Source organism: Canis lupus, chromosome 16 (assembly GCF_003254725.2).
Source record: "Canis lupus dingo isolate Sandy chromosome 16, ASM325472v2, whole genome shotgun sequence".
Taxonomy (NCBI): Eukaryota; Metazoa; Chordata; class Mammalia; order Carnivora; family Canidae; genus Canis; species Canis lupus.
In genome coordinates, this window is record NC_064258.1 from 245,614 (window position 1) to 260,569 (window position 14,956).

At 55.6% G+C, this 14,956-nt stretch overlaps 1 protein-coding gene across 1 annotated transcript in view; it reads left to right on the forward strand.

The window, feature by feature from the left end:
- Positions 1-14,956, forward strand: part of PKD1L1 (polycystin 1 like 1, transient receptor potential channel interacting) — a 75,595-nt gene that overhangs the window by 57,554 nt on the left and 3,085 nt on the right. Inside the window, 12 exon segments of the mRNA XM_049095261.1 lie at positions 206-329; positions 1,573-1,656; positions 1,905-2,053; positions 2,576-2,810; positions 3,370-3,474; positions 3,712-3,981; positions 4,159-4,279; positions 4,444-4,859; positions 5,727-5,963; positions 6,442-6,660; positions 10,412-10,573; positions 11,441-11,611. Coding sequence (XP_048951218.1) covers positions 206-329; positions 1,573-1,656; positions 1,905-2,053; positions 2,576-2,810; positions 3,370-3,474; positions 3,712-3,981; positions 4,159-4,279; positions 4,444-4,859; positions 5,727-5,963; positions 6,442-6,660; positions 10,412-10,573; positions 11,441-11,599 — 2,281 coding nt within the window. The 3' untranslated portion in view covers positions 11,600-11,611.

A 14,956-nucleotide genomic window follows, 5' to 3' on the forward strand; every position in this document is an offset into this window, starting at 1 on the left:
GCCTGCGCGGCGGAGGCGGTCGAGCGAGCAGGGCAAGCGACAGAGGCATCACATGGGGCGGCGCTCCCGCCCGCGGCCCGGGGGCGAAGGGCTCCCCGAGTCACGCCGGACCTCACGCTGCGCGTGGCTTCACTTTCACTCCTGCAGGGACTTCAAATCCATATGTGAGAAAAAATAATCGCTTTTTGTTTCTGCTCGTGCTCAGGGGTGCCAGCAGCGCCTCGGGCGGCCTGGGAAGTGTGGCGGACTGGTGGGGCTGGACTCTGACCACGCTGCTGGATGGCCTGCACGGAGGCGGCGCCCCCCCGGCCCGCCCGCCGGGCACTCAGGTGGGCTCCGCCTGCAGCCGGGGCCGTAGAGGAGGGCGCGGCACAGACAGCCGAGGCTGCCAGACGCTTAGCGTGCAGTACCGGGTGCCCTCTGGTTTGGGGTGGTTGTTTTGTTTTTTTGTTTTTGTTTTTCTTGTTTTTTTGGAAAGATCTATCTATTTGCTTTAGAGAGAGAGCACAGGGCGGGGCGAAGGGAAGAGAGAGAGGCTCCCCAGCAGATGCTGAGTCGCGACCCGAGCTGAAACCAAGGTAGACGCTCGAGCGACGTCACCCCCGGTGCCCCCACCGTGTGTATTCCCGAGTGACCACGAGGTTGTAGGCCAGTGGCTGCCTGCCGTGGGTCACCTGGCTGCTTCTTGGCCCAGCGCGGCCCTGCTGCGTCCTAGCACACCCTTGTCAGGTGCACACCTGCGGGGGCCAGGCCGGGCCGGGCGCAGGGCTCAGCGGGTCCCCAGGAGCTCTGGGGCCGCGGGGACAGAGGGCTGTATCCGCACACAGAGTGCTGTGGCACGGGGGTGCAGGGCAGCCCAGGACCGAGGGGGAGCATCCAGGAAGCTTCCACCAAGAGGCCAGGCTTGCCCTAAATTCTGAGAAAAAGTGACCAGTTACGCATTTCAGAGAATAGAGCCCTATTCCCTGCTTATCTTCCACTTTCTACCTTGTTTTAAGAAATAATAAAATGATTCTCTCCTGCATCCCCCAAACACCATGCAGCAACCTCTGGGGAGCGCAGGGTGCGGGTGCCGCCCTCCGTGGCACTTTCCGGTCCCCCCAGAACCGGGCTCTTCGCAGCCGGCGGGCGGGGGGGACCCAAAGCCTCAGCGAGGACACGTCACTGGACACGCCGCGTCCAGACGGCCGTCTGTGTTAGACGTGCCATTTGCTGTGTTGTCCCGATGAAGGAAGCTGGAGACGAGACGTGTGATTAAGAGAATTCTAAGGGAGAGGAAACACGACTACAGTCCTGTCCTGTATTTATCGGAAAAAAATGCACGTGCAAGTGGACCAGTGCTGCCCAAGGGCCCGCGGGCTTCCGGGCCCCCATGTCGTCGCGTGGGACGGCGCTGGGCACGGTCTAGGGGAACAGGCCAGGTGGCCCTTCAGCTGTGATGCAAAGGCCGTAGGGGAGCTGAGATCCCACAGGGCGTCCTGTTGGTGGGGGTGGCTGCTGACCCGGCGGCTGGCGGGGAGCGCCGTGGGGGCCGTGCGACATCCCACCGGCCCGCCTCTGTTCTCCCTCCAGCCCCGGGCCCTTGGTGGCACGTGCTACCTGCTGGGCTCCCTGGTAATCAGACAGCTGCGGTGGCCTTCGGGAAGCGCGGGCCAGGTAAGCTGCTCCACTCGGGCCCTTCTCCCGGGCTCGCTTCTTGCTCAGGCGTCGGCTTCCTCGAAGTGCACTCAATGTGTCGTGTTGCACTGCGCGGCCCTCCCGACGTCTGAGCCCTGACCCACTGGGCTCAGCAGAAGCCCAGGACAGGAGGGTGGGCTGTGTGGGAGCTGGCGCCGGGGCTCGGGCACCCCAGGCCACAGGGCTGAGCGTCTGGTTCTCCCTCCAACCAGTGGTTTCTCCCGCAGCTGCCCAGCCGGGCCCCGGCGCTCCCCGAAGACCCTCCCCCCGAAGTTGGCGGCCCCGACGGCGCCCCCGTGACGGAGCCTGCGACCCCTGGGGATTCCAGAGGCTGTGGGTCCAGGGAGCCATGGGAGCTCAGCCTGGGCAGCACAAGGTCAGTGGGCTCGGGTCGGCTCCGCCCCGTCCGTCCGTCCGTCGCGGCAGCAGTGGCAGGCCCATCGCAGGGCAAGGCAGGGTGGGGAGGCGGTGGCGGAGACGGTGCTGCCTGCTAACGGGGCCTCGGCCCTGAGCACGGAAGCAGCGAGCCACGTTCCTCCCGAATCCGCCCAAGGCCGGCGCTCAGGGAGCCTAATGGGAGTCGTCCTGTTGGCTTCGTGCCTCGCGGATGCTCACGGGCCTCCTGGTCCTCAGGGGCCTCGTGAGCAGGGCAGGCCTCTCCCACGTGGCTCTGATGAGCCACCCGCCTTGCAGCCGTGGTCCGCGGCCGGGTGCTGACAGGTCAGGGGGCTTCAGTCCGGCGCCACGGTGGGTGCAACCAGGACGGGAGGCAGAGGGCCAGGCCTCCCCAGACGTGCGTGTGTAGGGGAGGCCCCGGCCTCGGGCCGCGGCGGGAGGCGGGCACCCGCAGGGGCACGTGCGCAGCCGCAGCCGGGGCCCCTGATGCGCCACCTTGCAGGCCGGCAGCCCACGCAGCACTGAGCGGCCTCAGGACCAGTGGGTGGATCGACGGCGGCACCAGCGCCGTGTCCGTGCACTTCGTCCTCTACAACTGTCCTACACGGCTGCTGTCCAGCGTGGCCCTGCACGCTGAGCTGCTCCCCGGGGGCGGCCTGGCCCTCGCCCCGCTGGTGGAGTCGGTGGCGGCCTTCCACAGTGACTCGGGCCTGTGGCACCGCCTCGCGCTTCCCGAGGTGGGTCCTCTCGCCCCTTGCCGACCGGGGCTCACAGGTCTCCCCTGTAGCGCTGGGCACAGTGGGCGCCCAGATAGCGGGTTGGTTTACATAGACCTCAGCCCGTGCCCCGCTGCTCCCCAGGAGGCAGACGGATGTCCTGAAGGGGTTTTTACCTCAGAGCCCCAGCTGGGGGTCCCGGGGAGCTCCCCGCCCCCACAGGACGGGCTCCCGGGTACCCCGTGCCCCACCCCCGGCTCAGTGAACGGACACGGGAGAGGGAGGGCATAGCCCAACGGCGCGGAGGGGAGCATAGCCGGGCTTCGGGAGCCTCGAGGGCCCTACTTGGCCCAGGGCTGAGAAGCCACGGCTCGATCTCCGGAGCTGCTGGGGACAGGCCCTGGGGACCTCTCCGGCTCACACTCTCAGGATTTGTGTGTGCGCCCGGCCCAGACGCGCTCACACCTGGCAGGTCGCCCAGGGGTGACGGTTGGGGAGGCCGCGGGGAGTGCCGAGCGTGGGCGCCCCGCGAGTCCCGCCGCCCTCTCCTTCTCCCCCCGCGTCGCCGCTCCTCCAGCAGCTGGCCTTCCTGGTGCTCAGCCTGACCCAGTCGTGCCTGCAGCTGCACCGCGCGGCCCAGGAGGGCGTCCACAGCTACTGGGGCGAACCTGGGAGCTGGCTGGAGGTAGCGGTCCTGTCCCCTTCCCCAGGAGAAGCCGGACAGTAAAGCCCCACCCGGACATGCCACCTGCTGTGCCGGCTCCTTCCGGCCGTCAGGCAGTCCCCCGGTTGCGTGCTGACCCTCCGCACGGCATCGCTGTCCGTCCCCTCGCTGCCCCCGGCTCCCTTTGCCCGCTGAGCCTCGGGGGCCGTGGTGGGCCCCCCCGGGCACCCCCTGAGGCACCTTCTCCCGCCCTCGCAGCTCGCCATCGCCGGGGCCGGTCTCGCCCGCTATGCCGCCTCCTGCCACCTGGCCACCGTGGCGGGCGCAGTGACCGACCGCCTCCACAGAGGACACTTCCGAGGGTCCATGGACCTCAGCCTCGCGGCGTCATGGAGCCAGGTACAGCGGGGCGTCCGGGGCCACTCGGTGGGCCGTGCCCGTGACGCCGCCCGAGGGGACAGCTCATGCACATCCCTGAAAGTTCAGGGGGCAGTGCGGCCCCTCCCGGCCTTCCCGAGTCCCGCGAACGTCAGCCCGGCCTTGGGGGGCTCTCTCCTCAGGGCTGGAGGCTCCAGGGGGCAGGGAGGCGGATCCTCGGCTGCTCACCTGCCAGGAGGGCTCCCTCAGGCTCCTGCTCCGCCCCCCCCGCCCCCCGCCACGGGTCTGGGCTCTGTGGCTCCTCCGCCTTCTTGGGCTCCACCCCAGAGCCGCAGCTGCGAGGCCAGGCTGAGTTCCGGGGACCACGGGCTGGTGGCCAACACTCACGCCCCCATGCAGAGAGGGGGCCTGGCCCCCAGGAAGGAGCCATACAAAGACCGGAGCGCTGGTCCGTGAGCGAACCCCCCCAACGTGGGCAGGGGCGTGAACAGCGTGGGGCCGACCGACAGGAGTGTGGTCCCACCTGCCGGCCCCCCACATGGTGCACAGTGCTCCCTGACTGTGGCCTGGGGACGTGAGGCCCTTCTTGTGGCTGCTTTTTCCCAGCCCGGTAAACTGAGGCCCAGACAGGGCAGCCGGCCAGGTCTGAGCCGTGCAGACCTGCATCAAGCTGGCCCAGTCAGGGTCCCGGGCTGGCAGCTGCGTCGCGACTTGTCCTTACTCCGCGTCCTGCTCCTGCTGTGCAGATGGTCGCCTCCCGTCCCGCAGACGTCACACCCAGTGGACACCCACCCGTGGGACGTGCCCCTGGAGCAGGGCTGGCAGGTGCTCGGGCGTCATGCACCCTCGCTGGCCGGGGTGACCCGCTGACCGGCTCTGTCCTTCTGTCTCAGAGGGTGATGTGGCTGCAGGGGACCCTCTGCTTCCTCCTGACCCTGAAGTGCATCCACCTTGTCAGCATCCGGGGCACCACGGCGTCCTGCTCCTTCCTGATGCGGCGCTCGCTCGCCAGCGCCTTCGCGGCAGCGGTAAGAGGTCTCCCCAGGAGGCGGGCACAGGCCGTGCCCTCTCGGCACCTTCTCGAGGGGGACGCAGCCTACGCAGGGCTCTCTCGTGATTCCCCCCGCCGAATCATCACAACCCCACATGGCAGGCCAGGTCCTTCCTCAGAGGCAGGAGTGGGGCACTAACGCCAGTGACACTCCCGACTCTGGCCCTGCACCTGGAGACGCCCCTGCGATTGCCCGAAGCCCACTTGCAAGCTGCTTACTCCCCCTTCCCCACGGAATCGTGCCTCAGTGGGCCTCTGAAGAAAACACACCTGTAGGTGTGGGTGCTTGGACAGCCTGGCTCCCATGCCCGGGGGGTCCAGGGCTCAGCCCCGCACTGGCAGGCTGCTGATACCCAGAATCAGGAGGGCCAGGGCCCCGCGTGGGATGCTGGCCACGTTCTGGGGTGCAGGTGGTTCCGACCTGGTCCCTGGCGATCCTGCCCCACAGCCAAGTTGTCAGGTGGACGAGGGTGCAGGCAAGCTGGCCAGATGTGGTGGTCTGGCTGTCAGCCTCCCAGGGCACCAAGCACAGGTCCCCAGACCCTGCTGGCCTTATGCTCGGTGGCCGGGGCAGGAGAAGCCGACACAGGAGTTGGAGACCTGGCTTCAAGCCCGGCTGCACCTCTCCTAAACCCACTGTCACACCTGCGGGCCGGTTCCCCAAGCTCTCTCTCCAGAAGCGCATGGAAGGTGTGTGCCTGGCGGCTGCCCAGGCCCAGAGGTTACGTGTGAGGAGCTTATCTATTAAATTCATCTGTATTATAGCCCTTAGCAATACAAGCAGTGCAAAAAAAATTAAGAAAAAAAGCTCAGAACATCATGAATAAATTATGTCCAAATTAAGCAGAGAATCCAAACCGTCCAGAAATTACGGGCATGCAGGGAGAGCACCTGCTTGGTCCAGACGCTGGCGGTGCGCGATTCCACTGGGGGAGTAACGGCAAGTGAAGGGAGTGCCCACGTGTTCGTAGGGAGGCCCCGGATGCAGGGCTGGGACAGGGAGCCGGGAAATGGGAGCAGCAGGGGCTTGGGGGGTGCAGCCGAGGAGGGTGCTGCGATGGCCAGTCCGCCCACCGGGGCCGTCTCGTGCTGGTGCATTAGATACACACACGTGCGCACACACACTGGGCCCCGGGTTCAACCCCAGGCTCCCAGGCCAACAACCGACCATAAAATGTCACCTGAGCTAAACTGAACTCTCTTTGCTCCGTAAGTGGTTTATTTTACCGGGGCCTTGCTGGGCGCCGGGCCACGGGGCGGGTGACAGGGCCAGCCCCTGGGACAGCGCGGCTGCCAGCAGCAAGGGCACAGGGCAGGGAGAGGCAGGAGGGATAGGCACCCTTCCCCACTGAAGATGGAGGAGGAGCAGGGTGGGGGGCTCTGGGGGAGGGTCAGGGGAGGGGGAAGGGGGCGGGGAGGAAGGGGCCGTGAGCAGGGCCTCAGAGGGCACGCGCCAGGAGGAGCCAGGCCACGAGGGATGACATGACCAACACTCCAATAACTGCTTCTCCAACCTTCTTGTTACTGTAAAGCTCTGGAAGCCTGCAAGCCTGTCTTAGGCTCTGTGGGCCCAGGGCCCGGGGTCACGGTCTCTCTCCCTGCAGCTGGCAGGCGTCCTGGCGCTGGCCGCGCACAGCCACTTGCGTGCGGTGCCACCGGGCACCCTCACAGACTTCTCCCGAGGCCCGCGGTCCCGTCTTTCCAGGTCCGACCTGCAGGCCCCAGCCTGGTGCTGCGGGGCCCTCTTCATGGTGATGAGCACCGCATGGTTGGGAATGGTACGTGCCTGTTGCCCAGACTCTGAAGTCAGGGTGTGCCTGGGATCCACCTGCCGTCGGGCTGACCTTCTCCTTGGTCCGTGTGCACATTCCCACGTGGCCATGGCTCCCTGAGGCCACTGCCCTATGCTGGGCAGGGGCTGGACATGGCTGCAACCTGAACAGGTCCAGCAAGACCAAGCATTCCAGGGAGCTGCCTCCTCCAGGGAGCCCCCGGCCCTCTAGGCACCGAGCCACACCCTGTCTCTTTCCCAACCTCCTCTCACACTTGCTGCTAACTTGCCTTATTATTTCAATCTTCCCACCTTATAAGGGTTGCAGTCTATCGGCTAGCCTTCACTGGACAGGTTCTCTGGCCTCAGGGCTGCGTTAGGAATGGGGCTCCCTGTTTCCCAGCCTCCTATTGATCCGTCACTTGCAAATCTAGTCATGTACACACACACACACACACACACACACACCATAAACTCAGACTTTGACAATGCTCAGACCTGAGCCCTTTGTTTCTTTCAGTGTTCCTAGCTTCCTACTCACTGCTCATCCATCTACCTAGTCTTCCATCCATCCATCCACCCACCTGTCCACCTACCATTCATCCATCCATCCATCTATACATCCATCCATCCATCCATAGACCTATTGATCCATCCACCCATCCATCTACCATCCATCCATCATCTACCATCCATCCATCCATCCTTAGACCTATTCATTCATCCACCCATCCACCTACCATCCATCCATCCATCCATCCATCCATCCATCTACCATCCATCCATCCACCATCCATCCATCCATCCATCATCTACCATCCATCCATCCATCCATCCATCCATCCATTCTTCCGTCCATCCATCCAGTCATCCACCCACCCACCCACCCACCCACCTATCCTCCATCCGTCCACCTATCCATCTATCCATCCATCCATCCATCATCTATCCATCCATCCATCTATCCATAGACTTATTCATCCATCCACCCATCCACCTATCATCCATCCATCCATCCTTCCTTCCTTCCATCCATCCAGCCACCCATCCACCCACCCACCCACCCACCTATCCTCCATCCATCCACCTATCCATCCATCCATCCATCCATCCATGATCCATCTACCATCCATCCATCCATCCACTCATTTGTTCAATCATGTGCCCATTCAACAATTACTTAAAGAACACCTATTCTATTCAGCAATGGTGAAACAAACATAGGAAGACACGGTCCATAGAGGAAGACACGTGTATAAACAAAGAATTATAGCAATTTTTAGATTTTTGATACATTTCCTTTATTGGATATGTGATTTGGAAATATTTTTCCCATTCTGTGGCTTGTCATTGTCATTCTCCTAACAGGTTTTTTTGTAGAAGTTGTTAATATTTATAAAGGCCAATTTATCAATTTCTTCCTTTATAAATTCTACTAGTGTCCTATCTGAAAATGAATGGCAACCTCATGGTCACATGCGTTTTCTCCTACGTTTCTCTTGGAAGTTGTTTAGTTTCATTCTTTACTTTTTTAAGATTTTATTTATTTATTCATGAGAGACACAGAGAGAGGCAGAGACACAGGCAGAGGGAAAAGCAGGCTCCCTGTGGGGAGCCCAATGTGGGACTCGATCCCAGGACCCCGGGATCATGACCCAGCCAAAGGCAGACACTCAACCACTGAGCCATCCAGGCATCCCTGTATCTCCATTTGTTTAGGTCTTTGTTGTTTTTCTTCAGTGTTCAGTAGTTTTTAGCAAATTGTATGCAATTTTACTTTATTTAAGATTTATTTATATTTATTTGAGAGAGAGAGTGTACATGCAGGGGATAAAGAGGGGGAGAGAATCTCAAGCAGGCTCCCTGCTGAGCACAGAACCCCACATGGGGCTCAATCCCAGGACCCCAAGATCATGACCTGAGCTGAAACCAAGAGTTGGCTGCTTAACCAACTGAACCACTCAGGAGCTCCACAAATTATCTGTGGTTTTAGAACCTAACTAAAGCTTCCTCAAAGAGTAAGGGAAATAGCGACCACTTCGTCCTCCTGAGGAGACCAGGACATCCTCACACAGAAGAAGGGATAGTTGAGGTGGCCTTTAGCGGATGAGAGGGACCAGCCCATGGAGACGCCTGGGAGCGGCATCTGTAGTCTGGGGTGGAGGGCTGGGGGTGCAGCATAAGAACAAAGGTGGTGGTGAAGCCCATGATGGAGCTCAGGGTCAAGCAGATGTGGTTTGGGTAATGATGCTTGGAGCCAGGTGTGGCGGGCACTGAATGTCATGCTAATATCATGAGGTGCTTGGACTTTGTCATTAGGAGCAGGAGGGCGGTGGTGCCCGGCGTCTCTGAGTGCAGGAGCAGGGACGCATTACCACAGGCTCCTGTGGCTGGGAGGGCAGGAAGCCTGCTGCCCACATATGCTATCTGAACGGACAGTGTCCTGTGCTCAGCACCTAGGTGTCCCTGCGGGGTTCTGGCCCGTTGCTAGGGCTCAGGGATTTAGGGCTGATGCAGGAAAAAGATATGACCACGAGAGACAGTAACCCACACGAGCTCTATGTGGCCACATCTTGACAGGCGTCGTGGCAGGAGACCATCCAGAGGCTGTGTCTCAGGGCCACCATCAAGAAGGGGGAGGAGGGGGATCCCTGGGTGGGGCAGCGGTTTGGCGCCTGCCTTTGGCCCAGGGCACGATCCTGGGGACCCGGGATCGAATCCCACATCGGGCTCCCGGTGCATGGAGCCTGCTTCTCCCTCTGCCTATGTCTCTGCCTCTCTCTCTCTCTCTCTGTGACTATCATAAATAAATTAAAAAAAAAAAAAAGAAGAAGGGGGAGAAGGCCAGGGGGATGTGGAGGGGACGTGTGCGCGTCTTTCGTGGGTAGATGGCGCCCGGCAGCAAGTGGGAAGGCTGAGTCGGAGCGCCCAGGGGCAGCAGCGTCTTGGAGTCCTGGGAAACAGCTGTCCCTGAGGTTCTGCAGAGTATGCAAAGCAGGCTCAAAATGGCTCAAACTTTGCTTGTTTGGACTATTTTTACAACAGTTGAATGCATACAACTTTGAGTTTTGTGCCCACAGGCTTTTTGACCTAACAGGTCTCAGCCTGCAGTCGAGAAAGGAACAAGCTGGGCTGCTTTGCAGAGGCCCCGTGAGGTCGTTTCCCTGCCTTGCGGGGTAGGGGGCGGAGGTAGCTGCCCCCAGCCTGGAGGGGCTGCAGAGCACCTTGAAGCCAAGTTTGCATGTGGAGATGTCCACCCTGTTGACCATCTTTGTCCTCAACTGTTAGACACTGAAAACACCCTTTATAGAAAAATGCTTTTGCTTTCTTTTTTTTTAAAGATTTTATTTATTTATTTGAGAGAGATTGAGAGTGAGAGAGATCACAAGGAAAAGGGAGAGGAAGAAGCAGGCTCCCCACGGAGCAGGGAGCCTGGCGTGCAGTTCGATCCCAGAAGCCTCGGATCATGATCTGAGCTGAAGGCAGAAGCCTAACCGACTGAGCCCCCCGGGTGCCCATAAGATCCATTTTCATTACTGAATTCATCTTGTTGCAATTTAGTTCAACGCATGAGAGATATTTCCTGACTTTTTTGCTAAGCAGTTACCAGTCTTATTAAAAGGTGATAGAATAGCATCATCAGCTTATAATCTCCATTTTATAGTCTATCACATTAGGAAAGCCATGTTTTGGTTGATAACATGAAATTTGTCTGTTTTTTTTTTTCTTTTCTTTTTTTTTTTTTTTATTCTCCCCAGCTGAGAGGTTCCTTCACGACTCTTGCTCAAAGAAGGAAATCTTTTCAAAGCCAGTCTGTTGTGAGACTGGCAGACGTGACTGCCTATGTGCGGACAGAGGCCCTGGCCTGGCTGGGACTGGAAAGGCCACAGCAGGAAGAGGCCGAGATGGTTGAGAGTCATGTAAGCTGTGGGTCTTGGGCCGGCAAGCACGATGGCTCATCCAGATGATGCTTTCCTTGCACAGCGTTGCTTCTGGTTATTTAAGTGTGATTGTGCTTCTTTGCTAAGTGTTGTTGCAAAGCCGTGGCTTTTCCAGTTGAATTCTAAAGCACTTAGCAGATTAGAAGCACAGTCTCTTCCATTAGCTCATGATACCCTTGGATGACCCTGTAAGGTTAGAAATGGGGTTTAGGACTCTGGCCTCTGCTAACACAGACCCCCACCCCCACCCCCCCCCGCCCCACACTCTGTCCCTGCAGAGCAACCATTTGCTTTCGGTTTCTGCCACCAGGGCCAAACTTCTCCCCAAACATGAGGACTTAGCACAGGGTCTGAGCCTAGTCACCCCAACATGAATGTAAGCAAATCAAAGCAGACCGCGGCACACTGAAGGCCAGGCTACTCCTCCGTGACTGATACTTGGGCATCACTCAGTACAGGTCCAAAGCCAATCATGTGCGATTGTGATCTTGGGCATTTTTATAGGGCTTCACTCTTTATCATATATTTTACCATCCCTCATTGCCTTTAAATCCACGGTACAGTCCTCATATGGGCATTCTGAACCCCAACATTCATCTGCGTGTGACCTGGGGAGTCAGGGACTAGTGTGCACACCTGTATGTGCCTGGGGCATCAGGGAACAGAGAGCTTAGAATTCCGGCCCAGCACCCAGGCCTCTGACTCCAGGATCCAGTTAGCTTTCTAACAAAGCACAATGCCATCTAAAGTCAGTATCATAAAATACTTCAGAAAATGAGGGGAAAAGAAAAAAAAAAAAAAACAGTTTCTTGAAGGCATTCACTAATCTGATTTTCTTTGCTTCAGAATTACTACCTGGATGACGTTTCTGATCTGCTGGATGAACTTCTGTCAAAGATTCATGCTTTGTCTGACAGCCTACAGCTTCCTCTTCCAGAGCAGCAATTCTGTGATATGCGAGAGGCCAGGGCAAAAGGTCATTCCTCAGCGGGTATTTCTGCCTAACAAGCCACTGGGGTAAACAAATGAGAAATTATTTTTATCACTCTTCTTTGTAGCAAGAATGTTTTTTTAAGTTCTAAGGAAGGTATGAACTGGTTGCTGTTCTAAATCATGAGGTTGATTTGCATAAATATTTCCTCTGGGGAGGTAAGCTGGTAGGCAGGTGTGCTCTGGCCAGAACTAAAGAACTACTTAATAATGGAAAAGGTGTCACATGACTTCCAGCTTATAATGGTGGCAGAAATATCTCTGTGCCCTTACCTCTGATTACAGCTGGGATCCACAAAAATACTGAGAAACAGAAGTGGGAATTCCATCTTCCCAGACACCAGGAAATATCCATGCCCCAGAACATGACCAAGAAGCCCCCAAGTGGTGGCCACTGCAGAGAAAATTAGACCAAAAGGAGAGAGGACCCTGCCATTTCCAAGAACACACAGAGTTCTCCAATCTCAACAGCACACAAAGGCCCCTGGTTTGGAAGAAAAGAGAATACAACACAGAACAGCTAAAAGAACCCCTTGGAACACAAGTGTTGAGGACACAGGGCTGATGGGAAGCCATCTGTTGAAGAAACCATCTGTTGATGTGGTAGCCAGAGAAAGGCTGTTGGTGGCCCACAGACCTGGAGCCACACAGACACACATGCTGGGGTAGCCACACAGTGAAAAGACAGGTGAGCATGGGGCTCCAGTGTGTTCTCAGGGGGTTCCCTGAGATCCAGAGAGACTCTGTGGAGCCCAGACCAGCCACAGTCACAAAACCCAGTGTCATGGGCGTGCTCCCTGGCCACTGTGGGATGGACCCCTTCGTGCAGAAGTGGGCACTCATAACAAACTCAAATCATCATGGGATGATGTGTCATGCTACCCAAGAAGTAGTCGTTAAAGATGACCGTGAGGAGGACCAGGCCTAAAAAGGATTGCCACACACAGGTCAGATCATAGGCATGATGTTCTCCACACACAAGACTAAATGCACAGAGAAGTCACTTCTCTGAAATAAGAGTACAGAGCCAAGATGTCAGAGCTAAAGAGTGTTTGGGAGCACAAAGGGGAATTGACAGAGTCGAGGAAAGAACGGGAACAGATGCCAGAAACACAGGCTGAGCAAAAGGAAAACATAACCGAGTCACAAAACGGAGAGTGGAGGATATGGATGGCAAGTTTGAGAATACTCCACAAAATAGGATCTAAGAAACAAAAAGTTAAAATTGACTTTAGGGGAAATCATACACATAGAAGTCAGACAAAAAAGAAGTCAAAGAAAGGGCGTGTGTAACTAGTGTCTGCCTCTCCCTCACAGAGAAGGAAGTTTGAGCAGAAAAGAAAAATATTTAAAGATATAATTTACGAAAACTTTCCTGAACTAAAGATATAGATCTATATATTTAAAGAGTGATTGTATCCCAGGGAAGAAATGGATTCCGTGGATTCCAATCTATTAAAACAAGAACCAATCCTAATAAAGTAACTAAAGAAATATCTTACTGACATCCAAATGCCTTCCCTCCTCCCGAAAATCAAGTCACTTCCAAGTAGTTAAAATTTTTTAACGGTTATTTACTAATTACTATTTAAGTTATGAGAAACTACTTAAATGTATATGCCAGTAGAAAACTGGGCAAATGATAGGAAAAACAGAATTGTTACAGAATAGGAAATATGGCATCCATATTTGAACTTTGAAGAGAAAGAATCTATTAAAAAAAAAAAGCACAGGTGCCCCTTACTATCTTTGTAACATGAAATAATGGAACAGGCTCAATACAAAATTTCAGAAGAAAGATGATTCTGTGCATTTGTATTCATTCACACCGTGAGGTCAATGATATTATTTCTAGATTATAGAGTTAAAACAAAGGACAATGTATACCACTAACTTAGCGCTCAGAGGAAAATAGGGCATGTTATGGAGTAGCAGCCAATGAAAGTGAAGTAAATGTGTCTTCAACTGAAATCATCAGAAAAATGTGGACGTGTACAAATGCACATGCACACACATACACACATGCACACATGCGTGTACACGCACATTCGTACATACTCATGCACACGCATGCACACATATGTATACACGTGCATGCATGCACGCGTACACTAAGTAAAGCTAGAAGGAAGGAATTTGTAGGATGAAATGCAATTTAATTAAATCAGCTAAAAATAACCTGAGAGGAACCTTATAACAGTGGATAAATTCTCAGCTAATATATAGCTAAATATGATAGAAGAAAGTACAAGAAATGCACAGAATAAAAATGAGAAAGCAAAAGTTAGGGGAATTAAATGAACTATAAAATATTTGGAACATGAAAACAGCCCTCAATGCTCCGACGAGCTGACTCGTCGGACCAAAGCTGCAAGCCCTGTGTGAAGACTGTCCTTTCCAAGGCATCTTGGCTCAGATGGTCCCACAGGGGACATAGGATCAAACTGTTCCGAGACACTTGAGTTCAAAATGTCCTTTGAACGGTCCCAGACTGCAGAGACAGAGAGAGCTTCCAGGTGTGCTTCTGCAGGACTAAGTGATGTGTTGACGTCAAAACCGGGCAGCAACATCTCTAATTCAGAAAGACAAAACAACCACATGCCAGGCCTTATTGATTTTGATACCAGAATACCTAAATCCATAAAATGAACGAGCCCTATTCATGAAACCAAGGATTCCAGGGAACCAGGCACAAAATACGGAACCTCTTCTCTCGATCGGAGGAAGGTGGGCAGCGTGCAGCTCTGTGGTTTTAACCACATTTCACATCTCATTTCACACCCTGGATTGCCAGAGAATTGGATAGAACAGGTGGCTTTCTATCACAAAGTTGCTGAGTCACATCCAACTTCTTTATCATGAGAATCTTGAAAAGCATATAAATCGAGTTTATTTCTAAAATACATGGAGCAAGTTAAGGGTTGACTCAAGAGATCATTTTCATAAGATGAACAAGCAAGTATTCGACCAACATTTATGCTCAATAGGCTGAGCATCCTGCACGGTGAGTGGAGACGGTGGAGAGAGGACGTTCCTGCCCCTCCTCCTGGAGCTGGTGGCGTCCAGTGAACAGGGCAGTGAGGCTGCCTTCCAATGTGGTGCCAAGTGCATACTGATCCTGATTCCCTAGAAGCAGGTTTCTAGAAATCATAAAACAGGACTTTAGGAATTTAGCATTTTCTCAGAAGAATATCATCATGATTGGAGGTCATCCTCTTTATTAAGAATGTAATCTTGCTAAGATGCTGGCTCACTCAGTCAGCAACTGAGCGACTCTTGGTCTCAGGGTCACAAGTTCGAACCCCACAAGTTCAAACCCCACATTGGGTGTGGGAGCTTCCTGCACCCTGACCAGCTGGCCCAGAACAGGAG